Here is a 13,683-nt window from a genome sequence, read left to right as displayed (position 1 = left end):
TTTTTTACAACCTTGTTACTTTTCATATATTTTTGTTTTTTCCCTCTTGAAAATAGCTCAGTTCCCAGCGGCACACTGCTGTGCAGCCTGGTTCTACAGTAGGTACGCTCACAGTAATAGAGAAGCATTTCTAAATAAAGTCATATTTTCTCCATTTGTATTTCTTCCTATTTCATAAATTTGCAAGATTCATATTCCAGGTTATAATGTAATGAATTATATATATAAAATTTACAGATTGTGAGAATTTTATGTAAAATGAAAACATTTCTCAAGATCTCACCTATTTATCTAACTACAATACCTACTTTATCTTATCTCTTCCCTTTACACAGCTGTAACATAAATTCTCAAAAAAGACTTTTGCAGTATTTAATCCTTTTTGAGGGTAATATATTTCTGTCTCACTAAAGATCAGTGTCTTGCTTTGGCTCAGAAAATGTAGCTACAAAGCTTGACATTGTTAATTTTAGTTGTGATTTAGGTTAACGGCACTGAAGTCATCAACTCATCCAATTTCCACATACATCCTTGATTTCACCTCAGTATCCCTTTTCTATCCCCGTGAGGTATTATTCCACACAAATAATATGAAACACTACATAACAGTTGCATCCACGCTAGTTTTATTTTAAATATATATGAACAGCTTACCTTTTTTTGACATAATCATCTTGACCTTAATTCCTCACCTCTGATTTTCTTATGGTATTGATCTTCATTTTGTGTCAAGAGTTTAGAGAAACGATGCTGCTGGATTTTCCTTTATTTTTCTTTATTCTTAGTTCTAATCTAGCTGTTTACTCTTCCTATTCTTAGTTCTAATCTAGCTGTAATTACTCTTCCAAATGTTAATCTATTAATAAGTTCCTAGAGGATTTAATGGCATTTCACTGCTGACAAGCAGGTTTTGGAAGTTTGTCTGAGTCCTAGATATTTTATTCAGACATTTATCTTGATATTTCATATTTAATTGAGGTGCTGCTTCTGTACTCTACAGGGCTCTGCAGTGGCAGAAGAGCTGGAATTCACCACACTTTGCTAATGAAATGGAGAGGAAGGAAAAATGGGGATTTACTGTCTTTAGGTCTAGACTAGTTTTCAACTATTGTAAGAAAGATTCAGAGCTGATGACCATGTTGGAAAAACAGAGAGTTCATAGGCTCTGGCAGAACAAATTTTCCAACATTAATTTGCACACTAGTTCCCCACTGGAATGTTTATTGCGCCATACCTCGATCTCCCAGTGCTTGCCAAATCACCATGCAGATTCTCAAAATGGACTACACAGTTAAAAAAATTCCTAGAAACCAGAGTTTCATTTCTCTGGAGGGGTCTGTGAAGCCAGGAGCAGTCAGCAGACTGGCTGCAGACCTCCTTACCTCCTATCCAAAACCTCCACAGTTTCATGCCTGTGATATCACTGCTTCTATCTCCCTGGCTGAATTCCATCTTCAGTAAGAGAGAAGAATAAGAAAAGTTAACACCATTTCAGTTAGCAAAGAATTGAATTGCTAACACTTTTTTTTTTTTTTAGTTAATACTAAGACACATATTTCTTTCCAATTGACCTTAGCTGATACTATTTGAATTCTAGTAACAAGTACATTTTTAATAGTGTTCTAAAGTTTACAGTCCTTAACTAATGCATTATCGAGAAAAGCAATACATAATTGGCATTTAGGCTTTTCAAAGAAAAAGAATAATCCTGACACAGTAAGCAGGAGCTGTGCTAAATCTGAAACGATGCCGGACAGTGGCCTACAAGAAATACGATGGTTAGAGTTCCTGTTTCTGGGCAAAAGAACAGTGGTTAGGTTTATATTTTGAATCATCTCAGCCTGGAAATGGGCATACACAAGGAGTATGACTTGTTGGTCTTCTGAGCTATAGTATCTCCAATTGCTCTAAGCACTGGAGATGAACAAGGTAAACAGCTGGTCTAAAAACTAAGAAAGGATCTGTATGTCTGAAAGCCAGCTGGATCCCATTCATCTTTTGCAGTGTATTGGGAAGTCATTCACTTAAAATACGTACTTTGCCATTTAAAATGCAATTTTTTTCACTTTGTACATATAGTTGTTTCGGTTGTAGTCAACTGGCAATTATTTTCCCACCAAATTTAAGAAATCATAAAAACTCTTCTACGTTTACTGATTTTTAATACCAGATGTTCACTTGCTAATTCCATTACCTCGTGACTACTTCCTATCAATTCATTAATTGCCAGCTGCTCAGCCAAACAGAAAACCGCAGCTAATCAGATGGCATTGGTAAACAGCCAAACAAGAGCTTCCTTCTTCACCATTTCTTAAATTAGCAGTCACTGTGAAAACTACGGCAACCTTCACTCGTATAATTAAGATTTTACCTTTACATTTTACTTTGAATCTGAAAGTATAATATTGACTAAAATTGGAAAGGATCTTGCAGCGCAAACTTTCTACTTGTACCCCTCCTATGAATTGTTTCACCCAGTGCTGCTACTGAATGAACGAAAGGCACTCCCAGGACTAATGATGATAATGCTATATCTAATCTACCTTATAGCTATATTAGTTATTAAGTACAAATGCAAATGACTAAGCCGATACTAAAAAGATCTGAGCCAGAACTAAAAGCTAGTATGTGCTTGGCCTAACAATATCCCCGTGCAAGCCTTGCAGAAAAGAGATGTACTTGCTTCTTACTGTATTTTTTCCCACTGGCAAGTTTAAAATAAGTATTCATTGCTTATTCTTTAACCTAGCAACTAGGTGTCTCGGTGTTAACGAGCAAGGCATTACTGGCCTTGCAGGGAGAAGGATATGCCTCCCTTCAAAGGAGGACATATGAGAAGGATATTTAATGCAATTTGTAGGGACCTGAACATCTCCCAGCATAGTAGTTTCTCTGTATCAGTGAATAAAAAGATATACAACTGCACACTCGCTTCTCCTTTGCTACAGATACAGCCAAAAAAATTAGCCTTCTAAGAAGCAAACTTAAACTACTCTGTCTCACCTGTCACTCCCCTAAAATATTCTAGTACCCATTTCAGCAATAAGCTGCCAGCAATGAACACATGCTATGAAACAGGACAGAATAAATCTAATAATGAGAAAAATAACAGAAATTTTATGGAAGTTTTATTTTATAAATCTTGTAATGTTCTGAAAACAATTCAGTATGAATTGAATGCACAGACAGATATGAAATTAAATGTTATAAATTCTGTAACAAGAAATGTTTTCATACTGAGAAGAATTGTTTCAGAGTATTCTGAGATGGCCACATTTTTCTGGCTGTCAGGTAAATATTATGAATGTGAGTTGTACAGCACACAGAAAATAGCACCTCTCAGCAATAATTACACAGCCCATCTGTATTCTCTTTAGGGAATTTAAAATCATGTCATATACATCCTTTACAAATGCTTTAACAATCCCACAAAATCAGGAGAAGAACAGAACACAAAGAAAAGGAGACTCAAAAATCTACTGCATGTCTAGATCACACTGTACAAATAATGCTTTGTTCTGTTTATCAGTAGACCAAAATATTCAGACAGAAATTGTGTAGAGTTGATGTGAGTACAAGATTTCAGTTTCTCTACCAAAACAAAACAATTAGTTTCATCTAAAATGTCCCTTTTTTGGTTTCTTTTGGGCGGGGGGAGGCGGGAATTGGGTGGGTTTTGGTTTGTTTCTTAAGTACATTGGGGTGAAATTCTGAAAGAAATATGATTTCAAATACAAAAATAGAAATGCTTTATTTTGACCTTTTTTTTTTTTTTTAAACAAGGCATTTCTATTATATTTTAACTTATTTTCTCTGGGTTTTCCAGCTGCATTCAAAAAATATGCCACTTATTCCTAATTGGGACCTGGATAAGAGCAGAAAGAATAAGAGAAAAAAGAATAAGAGAAAAATAGGAATACAACAAGCATGAAGGAATGATGATAGAACAAAAATGGACAGCAGGAAACCAATTTGCAGAAATACTCCTACTCAGGAGAAGCACATCTCTCAGCGGCTCAGAAGAGGTTGTTAGAGAGCCAGAAGGAAAGGGAGAGAGAACAACAAGGAGGAGAGATGGAGGAGGAAGGGTGAGACATGAGCAAAAGGAGCAAGGAAAGTGCAAAATATGTGGGGTGAATAGAACAAGAAGCAAGGAAAAACTGGGGGAAAAGGGCAAAAGAGCCTCTCAAATCTCTGGGATAAAAATTTGCCTCATTACTCTCAGTACTCCTTTGATATGTAAGACAAAAAAGGCCCCTGGTTTGGATTCGGCTCCCACAATTTCAAGCCCACCCTAACCACAGTATCTCCCACCAACCTGTTTCAAAGGACATCTAGGGAAGTGGCCTTTCAGTGAATATACAAAGACTCGCATAGTTACAGCTCCAGAAACTTGGCTCTTGCCAGCCCTCCTTATACTTTCCTAACCCTAAACCTCCCCTCCACCTGCTCCCCACCTGTTGGGTGTAAGCTAGTATGTTTTTTTAGTCATATAAGCCCCTTCTGGCTTAATCTGTATAAACCGAGACTTTAGGCTTGATGACACTACCTTAACACTCCCGATGTACATAGCTTGAGGATCCGGAGCTTGAGGCCTCATTCCACTATGGACAGAGAGTTGTTACATGGGCACGGTCTGATTCTGAGGTTCAAAAGCACTGTCAATGAATAGAAGAGCCACTGCCATTTTTGCTGTGACACCTCTTCGTGTATTTGCTGTCCACGTTATATGCTGTGAGGTCTCAAATCCTTTGGACCCAATTTAATTTAAATGATCTGTTAAAATTTAGGTGTGCTTTCAGCATTCTATTCAATTTGTGTTCTCAGCATACATCTTAACAGCTCCTTTATGATAAACTGTATAATACGCACGTAATATAATATGTGAATGTGTATTAATAGTCACATTCATTTTAGGTGCACTGTAAAATAAAAATCTTAACATTATGTAGTTATTGCTCTCTGGAGTTCAGTTGTTCTGTAAACTTCAGTGAAAAATCCTCTCTCTTTTGTATAAAGGGCCCATCCAAACTTTGCTTCTGAAGACCTGAAAATATCATTACTGAGTAGATTTTTCCAAGTTTCAGGAGCAAAATTACTGGATGACAGTAAACTACTGCATTTATTCACTACTGTTTCTAGCCTACACCATGATTCAAGTGCACTTCAGCTAAGTTCCCCCCCAGACTGGTCCTCAAGACCAGGCTGGCAAAGCATTTTACACCTAGGCCAGTAACTGGATTGCAGAGTTCATCCAGCTGAAGAATAGCTCTGGAAAAAAACCCCACTAACAGGAGAGTAGACGCAAGAGGGAGAAAAGAGAGGGTGGTGAAGTCAGTGTTGCTGCCAAATTTTGTTTTTGCCATATGACACCCCCAGTTATACAGATTCTTCAGAACCATTTGAGCCAAGTTTCAAATGGAGCAAGCTCTTAGCTGTGCAGTAAATCCCTGAAAGACTGGATTTATTACAGAGGCACTGTCAGAACCGTAGCTACAGCACTGCTAGCGGGTGCTGCTATAATCACATCAGATCGTATTATAGATGGCTAAGAAGGTTTTGTGAGCCTGGCCATTGTGCCTGCCTAATTTATAGTGTTCCTGTCAGGAAGAAATCAAGTTTCATAGTTATGACATTTCTTTCTGGAGCACTAAATGTTAACTTTGCTGATCATGCATATCTTGGTAGAACAGCTTATTTCTAAATGGCAAATGTGATATAAAAAGCAGAATGACTTCATTCAAAACCTTTATAAAGCAGCTGATTCTCACACCTACAGAAAACAGGCCAAGTGGTATTTTAGTCATCAGAGTATGGAAATTATGATAGACAATATATTCGATTAATTTCTCCCATTTTAAGTAACGTCATGATGCTAGAATTGCAGTCTATCTAAAACTAGTCATTTTTTGTACTTATTAAATGCACTTAAATAATGTCATATAATAGAAGTAATACTGCTGACAGATAACAACAGCAGCAATGCTTTTCTTTTACATGTTTCATTTTGTACAAGGATTTCATCTTAACTGATCGTCATTCAGAGCTAGATGACGGTACATAAGGGAAGGAAAGGACAAAAGGAGCCTCACGCTGTCTGTAATAAAATTTATGTACAGTTTCAGCACTCAGAACAAACGAGAAAAAAATGCAGCATCACTTGACAGGTGAGAGTAACACAGCAATGGCTGCACACTTTACCTCTGTCACATTAGCTACTGGTGTATTTTCCTCTACATCACGTAGAGGAAATAATTCCCACTAGAGTGCTGGTGAGACCTACTGTTGCTGTAGAGATATTGTGTATCCTCTAGTGCAGGTGTTGGGGAAAAAAATAGATGTAAATGAGTAACTAGCATCAGCAAGGGCCTGCTAAAGAGCATCCTTAAACCTAACTGCCTGCAAAAACTGTAGTTTATATTACAAAGAACTAGCATTGTTTACAAATACATACTTAATCTTCATTTTGACATACTGATAGCATTTAAAATATAATCAAAGCTTATGCAGTCTACTTGCTGCTACAAATATTCCACTGCTGTATTTAAATTATGGTTTTCTCAAGAGGTCTCTGAACAGTTGAAGAAAAGGTTACTGAGTGAAACGAATGGAACCTCAATTACTTTCTAACAATTCAGTGACTTGCATTAACTAATAGACAGTTGGACATCAGAGATATCATGTTTCCCCCACCCAGTCAACAACCGTGCATATACACTGATTATAAGGAGAAGTGTTTATAGATCTTAATCCTAAATAGTCTCTAACTGGGGAACGCCCCCCCTGAATTTTATCAGCCTCCCAGAATCCAAGGAAACAAAATGTAAACAAAATCGAAGTATTAAGAACAACATTTGCCCTAAATTGGAAGTGAACCCTCAGTAAAGAAGAAAAACAACCTGAGGTAAGTTTGGAGATGCTCAGGGCCAGGAAGAAGATCAGAAGAAAAACGAAGACGTCCAGAACCTCAGCAACAGAGACATGTAGTATTTTATGCTACTGTAATGTGACAAAAGAGATTTGCTTTCTTCCTTGAAAGTATGTTGGTATCAGTAAATACAGGTATGAAAAATAAACGTGTGGTTGTGTACTACTAGTTTCTTTCCCTGCTTGATGTAGAAACAAAATTTCCTGCAGTGGCAAGCTGTGACAATAGAAAGTACAACACAATCCTACCTAATTTATTCTCACAATTGGCCTGTAATATTGGCAACAGTAACTTTCTCAATGATAGAATAATGATATTTTATAATGAAGATGTTTTACAATAAAGAGACAAGAGATGAAGTTCAGCAAATCAGTGAAAATTAATAGAGTACAGCAACTCAGAACTTTGGGATTCTAGAATGATGGGGACATATGAGTGTAAATGAGCATAAATATCAAAATAAGACGACGTACTTTCCAGAACAGATAGCTCTATTTACTCAAATATTTAAAAACAAAGAAAAATAGACTAAAATAACTACCTTTCAAAGTTGACAAAATTTTATTTTGTCAGCAAGAAACATGCACGTGCATGCAAATGCACACACAAGTTAGTGATAAGACCTTTCATTTTTGCTCAATAAGAAGAGGACACACTGTGTTTTAGAGAATCCCACAGCACCAATCCTTCACATGCACTGATCCTGTATCTTTCTACTTTGAAAATTTCTTGTCTCAATATATTGTTTAGTGTGTGGCAGGACTTCACCTCTCAACACAGGCATGAAATTTTCTGAACAACCTGCTCGGAAGAGACTATCAGAAACCTTTTAAAAGTATAAACACGTTTTATCCAGCCGGAAAGAAATTTAGGTGTGACTACCAGAGACTGTACTCACTAAGGTACTTCTGATGATTTTCTCTATTAACCTGTTCTAGAATTGCACCACACCAGAGTTCCTGTTATGTTCTAAAGCATTTTCTTTTAAGTATAACATTAAGTTTGATTTTAAACAACATTTTAGAATAGCTTTTGAGCTTTAACAGATGCAGCACTGCTTATTCCCCTAGCCTCTAGTGAGTGTTAGTATCTGTTTTTAATTACATTACAGATTTGAAGATAGAGCAGAGCATCTTAACTTCTTGACTGTACTCGTGGGCATTTCCTCAGACTGAAGCACTATCAGGAACAGCAGACCAGGTGTGTTACAGGCAGTACAAGCTCATTGCCTCTTAGTTATCTTCCTTAAGAAAGTCACTGTAAATGTTTTTGTTAGCCAAAAAAGCTATTTTTTTTAAGTCTCATAGATGACTCTTACCTTTATAACAGAGGCCCCTGCCCTGGAAAGAGGACTGTGCATTTGGGCTGCTGCAGCCATGTTAGCTATTGTATTGAGGTGGTTCATCTGATTCATTGCCATTGCAACCGAAGCGGGAGGTAGGCTGACGGGAAGCAGAGGGTGGGGCATCATCATAAATGGCAGGTCTATCCCTAAAAGAGAGCATGGGCAGGTTATATGTGTCAGTCCCTCATTTTATAACCCAACACCTTAATTTTTAGAGTCTATATTCTACTGGAACATTGACTAGACAAACTCAAAATTATGATGTGTTAATAATTTTGATGTTACATAGGGAATAATTGTCTTTGTATTCCAGAAAAGGCTGTATGGTTTGTATTAGGGAAAGAAACATACAGCTGTAAAGTAACACAATATTAGCAAAATGAATATACAACAGTGCGTAAGTTCAGTGATCTCTTTATTAAGAGCAATAAAGAAAACAACACAAAACATGCAGATATTTGCATGTTTTTCCATTTTAGCTGACAATAAACTCCTACCAAATCCTCTTACTATTATTAGTTCACATACACAGCAATCTGAGACTAGATTTTTATATTAGGACTATTTCTTGAATACAGGAAGCCGTGGGTTGGGCTATAGACACTACTGAACTACCATACAGAAGGTCTGTGAACTGGAACATGTAATGAGAGGTTAAAATTGTTGCCAGAGGTTTTAATTTCCAAAAAGTCACTTTAAATTGTCTTCTGCTATGCATATAAAACAATTTAAGAAGGTATGAAATTCATTTGGACCAACCTGCAGATCTTGACATTGCCAAAAACATGATGTTACTGCTAGCAAGAATTGGATTCTCGTGTTTCATTAATATCTATTTCAGCACGTGTATTACTTGTTGTATTTAGTAATGACTACAATGGAAAGCAAGACCAAGAGATCAATTCACTGAAAAAATTGTTTCAGGTTATGTTGCATTTAAGAATTCTTTAGAGAGACCACTTGGAGATAGCTATTTGGGGGCATCCAAAATCCTTTTTTCAGAAAAAATAGGACTCATTCTGCCATACAAAATGTCTTATCATTTTTCTAAATGAAATTTACATTAGAAATCCTCATTAAACAATTCAGGTACAAGTAGTATATAACATAATCATATAGCTAGTCATAACCATATGCTATTCACATTAATTATTTCTAAAAGTTTTTTAACCTTTGACTCTATCTTAACTATTTTAATGAGGCAGCCAGTCACCATTTTGGTGTATGACAGAACCCACAATAAAAAATATCATTGACTGATATAGCTTATGTTATTCCAATACAATTTGACTATAGCAATACAAAAACACCACTGCGCCCACCACGGAAGGCAGAATTGCATATATTCTGAGCTCCCACACTATTTCTGTTTAGCTTGAGTATATCATGATCAACACCTGTGATGTCTTATGATTCACTATGTATTTTATATGATGATCCATGCCAATATTAATTATGATAGGTAATAAGCAAAGCCCACATACATCTCCCTTCACTTTAAACCATATTGACAATCCCCTTCAGTGCTTACATCCATAAGCCTTTGTTCCCCTGCATATCTCCCTTAACAGCCCAATAATCTTTCCTCATACTCTATAGAGTTCCAAAACTCCCAGACACCATCTGGCCACACTGAGTTGTATGTCTACTTAAAGTCCAATTGACATGCAAACTAAATGCAAACTACAAACAGAATTTAACAGCACATCACCAGTTTTAAGACACAATCCGTCAAACATTTCAGAGGACTATGAAGAAAATATATCCTACACTTGCAAATCATTGGACATAATGTCTGACATTGAATAAACCCTTTAATAGCCTATAGACGTTTGCCTACTACAAAATCTACTGGAAAATATCTTTAAAGTTTTCTTTAACAGCAAAGAACACAGTATTCCGGTATGTAAAATATATACAGGTATTGAATTATGCAAGAATATAAAATGAAAGGATAAACTACAGTGAATTTGAGTCCTGTGATCTGGTGATTCTTAACTGCTGAAACTTAACCCAAAATGCTCAGGTCCATACCTTCCCATGAACAAAGCAGACCCATGTTGTAGGAGTCATTTCAACAGCTTTGATTTGTTCAAGTCTGGGGCCCTACATTCCTAGTTCCGAACTATCTGCTCCTAAAATTGTGTAAGGAGCCAGAGATGTCATTCATCCATTAAAACTAACACCAAAAATCAACTTTCAAAACTTTGAGGATGAAGAGCTTAAACAAATAACAAGAATTCAGAAACAGTGAGATTTGCAGTCTTCACCCATCATCATCTGTTAGAATTAACTTTACTCCTCACTAATTTTTCAAATATTAATCCTGAACATCTTTCTTGGAATAACTTTCCCTTGGGTGCAAAGGAGAAAAGGAACTGCTGGCTTCCCACCTGCCCCCTTCCTAAGGGAAGGAAAAGAGATGGGTTTGAAGCAAGCTTTAAGTTCCAAATCCAAACTTTAGCTGTGTCATTTTATTCCAGTTGCTTCGGATAGCTGGCTTCAATGGATGACCTTGCCACACCTAGCAGGTACAAGGCAAAACAAGGCAGAGGGATTGCTTCTGCCTGCTTTTAAATAGACATTCTGCATTTATTCCTGGCTCTCACATTTTTGTTTAGTGGTCAGCATTTTCACCTGGAAGAGAATTTTCTCATATAACTAAAATTTTAAGCAACTTTATGGTTATTTTTCCCTTCAGTCCAGGCCATGGAAATGTCAATTAAGGACTGACAGTCCCTAACCCAGCAGTGGGTGACTATTCAAAGAGGGCGGCTGTCTCCCAGTGGGTGGCTTGGACATGATGTACAAGTGCAGCAGACAGCGGGAGGACTGACCCTCCTGTCGCTCATGTGTCTCCCATCCATTTCCCCCACCTCCAGGAGGCTGGGAAGGAGTGCAAGCCCAGCCTCCAAGCAGGGCTCCATGTACTTTTTATTTTTACCGTAAGAGCACAGTACGTACTGTTGGTGAGCAGGTGATTCTGCTGGAGAGGACTGAGTGGGTGCGCACTTCCAAGGCTCGACTGCCCTGACAGTGTGGGATGACCAATGCTGTGCTGTGATCCTGTTGTAATGGGAGACTGAAGCTTGTCTTTATCCCAGGAGGATTCACTCCCACCTGCAAAACAGGGTAGAAACAAACCATAAAGGGCATATACTTTTCTTTAAAAGACATTGTGCTTGGTTAGCAACGAGCTAATACTCTTTACCATAGCTAAGCACCTAGCACAAACACAGCACCTGAAACCTACACCTGAAATTTTTTCTAATAAAATAATAAATACGCATCAGGCAAAATATATGATTAGAAACTTTCAGCATCATCTACCTTCATAACACTAGTTTCTGGAAACAGGAAAAGCAAAATGTTTAAGGATAAAATCATCCAAGTAAACATCAGTCACAATTAAGTAAATAAGGCAGAAAGGGAACATGTGAGACACTGAATCACAGTCTCCTGCTATCACAGGGAATCAGGCCACCCAGTCCCTGCCAGAGACTAATCGGTGTCCATCCTCGGGCTCGTCAGGTCTCTCACCTCCGTTAATCCTACTGGAGAGTTGCTCCGCTATTCACTCCAGTGCTCACTACCATTCTAGCTTAAATTCATTCCTGAACAGGTTACAACAATTCAACCTGCTGCTATGTTACCTCTGAGCTTAAATAGCTCTTCCTCCACTGCTGGGTTTGATCCGGGGGATGTCCTAAGTGAAACACTTCACTTTGCTAGGTTAAACAAGCCGGGCATTAGGTTGGGCTTGGAAATCATCGGTTTTCAGGAATTTAAATGTAGAGAGTCCAGATATCTATTATGCGCAGTAATTACTGTCTACAACAAAAGCACAGTATAGCAAACTAAGCACTCGTGTTTGGTCTAGAGTATCTGTTTGGTCTTCCGAAGAGAGGGTGTTCTGCAGCAATTTTACAGATTGTAGTTTTCTTCAGTATTACACGTACACATTTGAGTAACAACACGTTCCTTTTAAACAGCAGTTAAGTAGACTATGTTAGTGAATTCTGAAATACATCTGGTCCACAAAAGAAACCACCTTAAAAAAGTTAGATTGAACATTTCTGGAGTAAAAAGGTATTTTAAGTACACTCCCTTCTCAGGTACGCCCCATGTTTTCAATTAGATTGTTATGAAAATGTGTAACTGCAGTATTGACTTTGTTTTGAATTTATGAACAAGAATTTCAATTAGAATAAGTAAATAGATTACTGTGATGCAGCAGATAGAAGCAGCAAGGAAAACACATTTTAATTGAATATGAAAGTAACAGAAAAATTCCATTCTTTATGATAACACTTAGCTAATAAACATGATTAATATGGCTAAATGAAAAAGTTTGAAAGATCAATGATTAAGAAAAAAGGAAATCACTCCATCATTTTAGCACTATGTCCAAGTATGAATTACCTTCCTATAAAAGATTTGTAATTTGTAAAATGATGAGTAATACATTGACAAAGAAAGATACACTAAGTTATGCCATGTGATATAATATAACATGGCATAGTGCAGTAATTAGAACCACCACAGTTAAGGCTGTGTCAGCATCTTTGTTACTTAATATACTGTATATCAGCTTTTCAAATAACATTTGACTGATACTTAGTATAGAAGTTGTTCATTCTGACTATTGTGAAACAGAGGTGGTATTATCCGGTAAAGTATTTCTCAAGTTAAATGTGCAATTTAAAAAAGATTTTCTGAGGAAATGTTTAGCATTTGATTTTACCAAATGAGTTTTATTTTTCTCCATATGTTTTTTTCAGTAAATTTGAGTTTAACATTCACACCTTCTTCTTCCTCAAAAACCACATATGACATGTACCTCGGCATGAATTTTTTGCTTAGAAATAGATTTCGTACATACTTCACGTTATCAGGGCAGTGGCCAGGAAAACTGTGCACAAGACAGTTTGTCAGAGACCTTTGAACGAAGAGAAAAAACCGCACTCTTCATGTAAAATTATTCCTCACCCTGTTTGTTCTCCAATACTTCCAACCCCAGGCACAGATGGTCTAAACTCTTAGCTCATTTACTTATTTCTGGAAGTTTCTCTCGTCTTTCCAAAGCCTCGTGCATCTACCCACCACACTTCTGTGGCCCTGAAGCTGTAGTATCAGAGTGCCCTACCAGCTTTCTGTGCCCAGCTTTACAACTGTTGCACATTCCACAGGAAAGTACAATTATTCTTATTTTACAGATGGAGAATTGTACTGCGAAGAGAAGTGACTTGCTTAAGGAGATACAGGAAACCTGCAATGGAACAGGAAACCGAATTTAAATTATGCCTTACAGTCCAAATCACTGGACCAGTTTTCCTTACACCTGGGGACAATAATAACTTTCTTCCTGCAAATTCCACTTGTAAATCTGCTCCAGCATTCAGTGCCAGCA

General features: G+C 37.2%; 1 protein-coding gene across 1 annotated transcript in view; it reads right to left on the bottom strand.

Annotated features, from left to right (window-relative positions):
• Positions 1–13,683, bottom strand: part of DACH2 (dachshund family transcription factor 2) — a 152,176-nt gene that overhangs the window by 61,396 nt on the left and 77,097 nt on the right. The window contains exons 3-4 of the mRNA XM_019471137.1: positions 11,238–11,393; positions 8,247–8,419 (exon numbers count right to left, since the gene is read on the bottom strand). Of these exons, the coding sequence (XP_019326682.1) occupies positions 8,247–8,419; positions 11,238–11,393 (329 nt within the window). The remainder of the gene's footprint in view (positions 1–8,246; positions 8,420–11,237; positions 11,394–13,683) is intronic.

This window comes from Aptenodytes forsteri, unplaced genomic scaffold (genome assembly GCF_000699145.1).
Source record: "Aptenodytes forsteri isolate BGI_AS27 unplaced genomic scaffold, ASM69914v1 Scaffold225, whole genome shotgun sequence".
Classification (NCBI taxonomy): domain Eukaryota; kingdom Metazoa; phylum Chordata; class Aves; order Sphenisciformes; family Spheniscidae; genus Aptenodytes; species Aptenodytes forsteri.
Note: the sequence above shows the minus strand (reverse complement) of the source record. Positions and strands in the feature narration are given on the sequence as shown.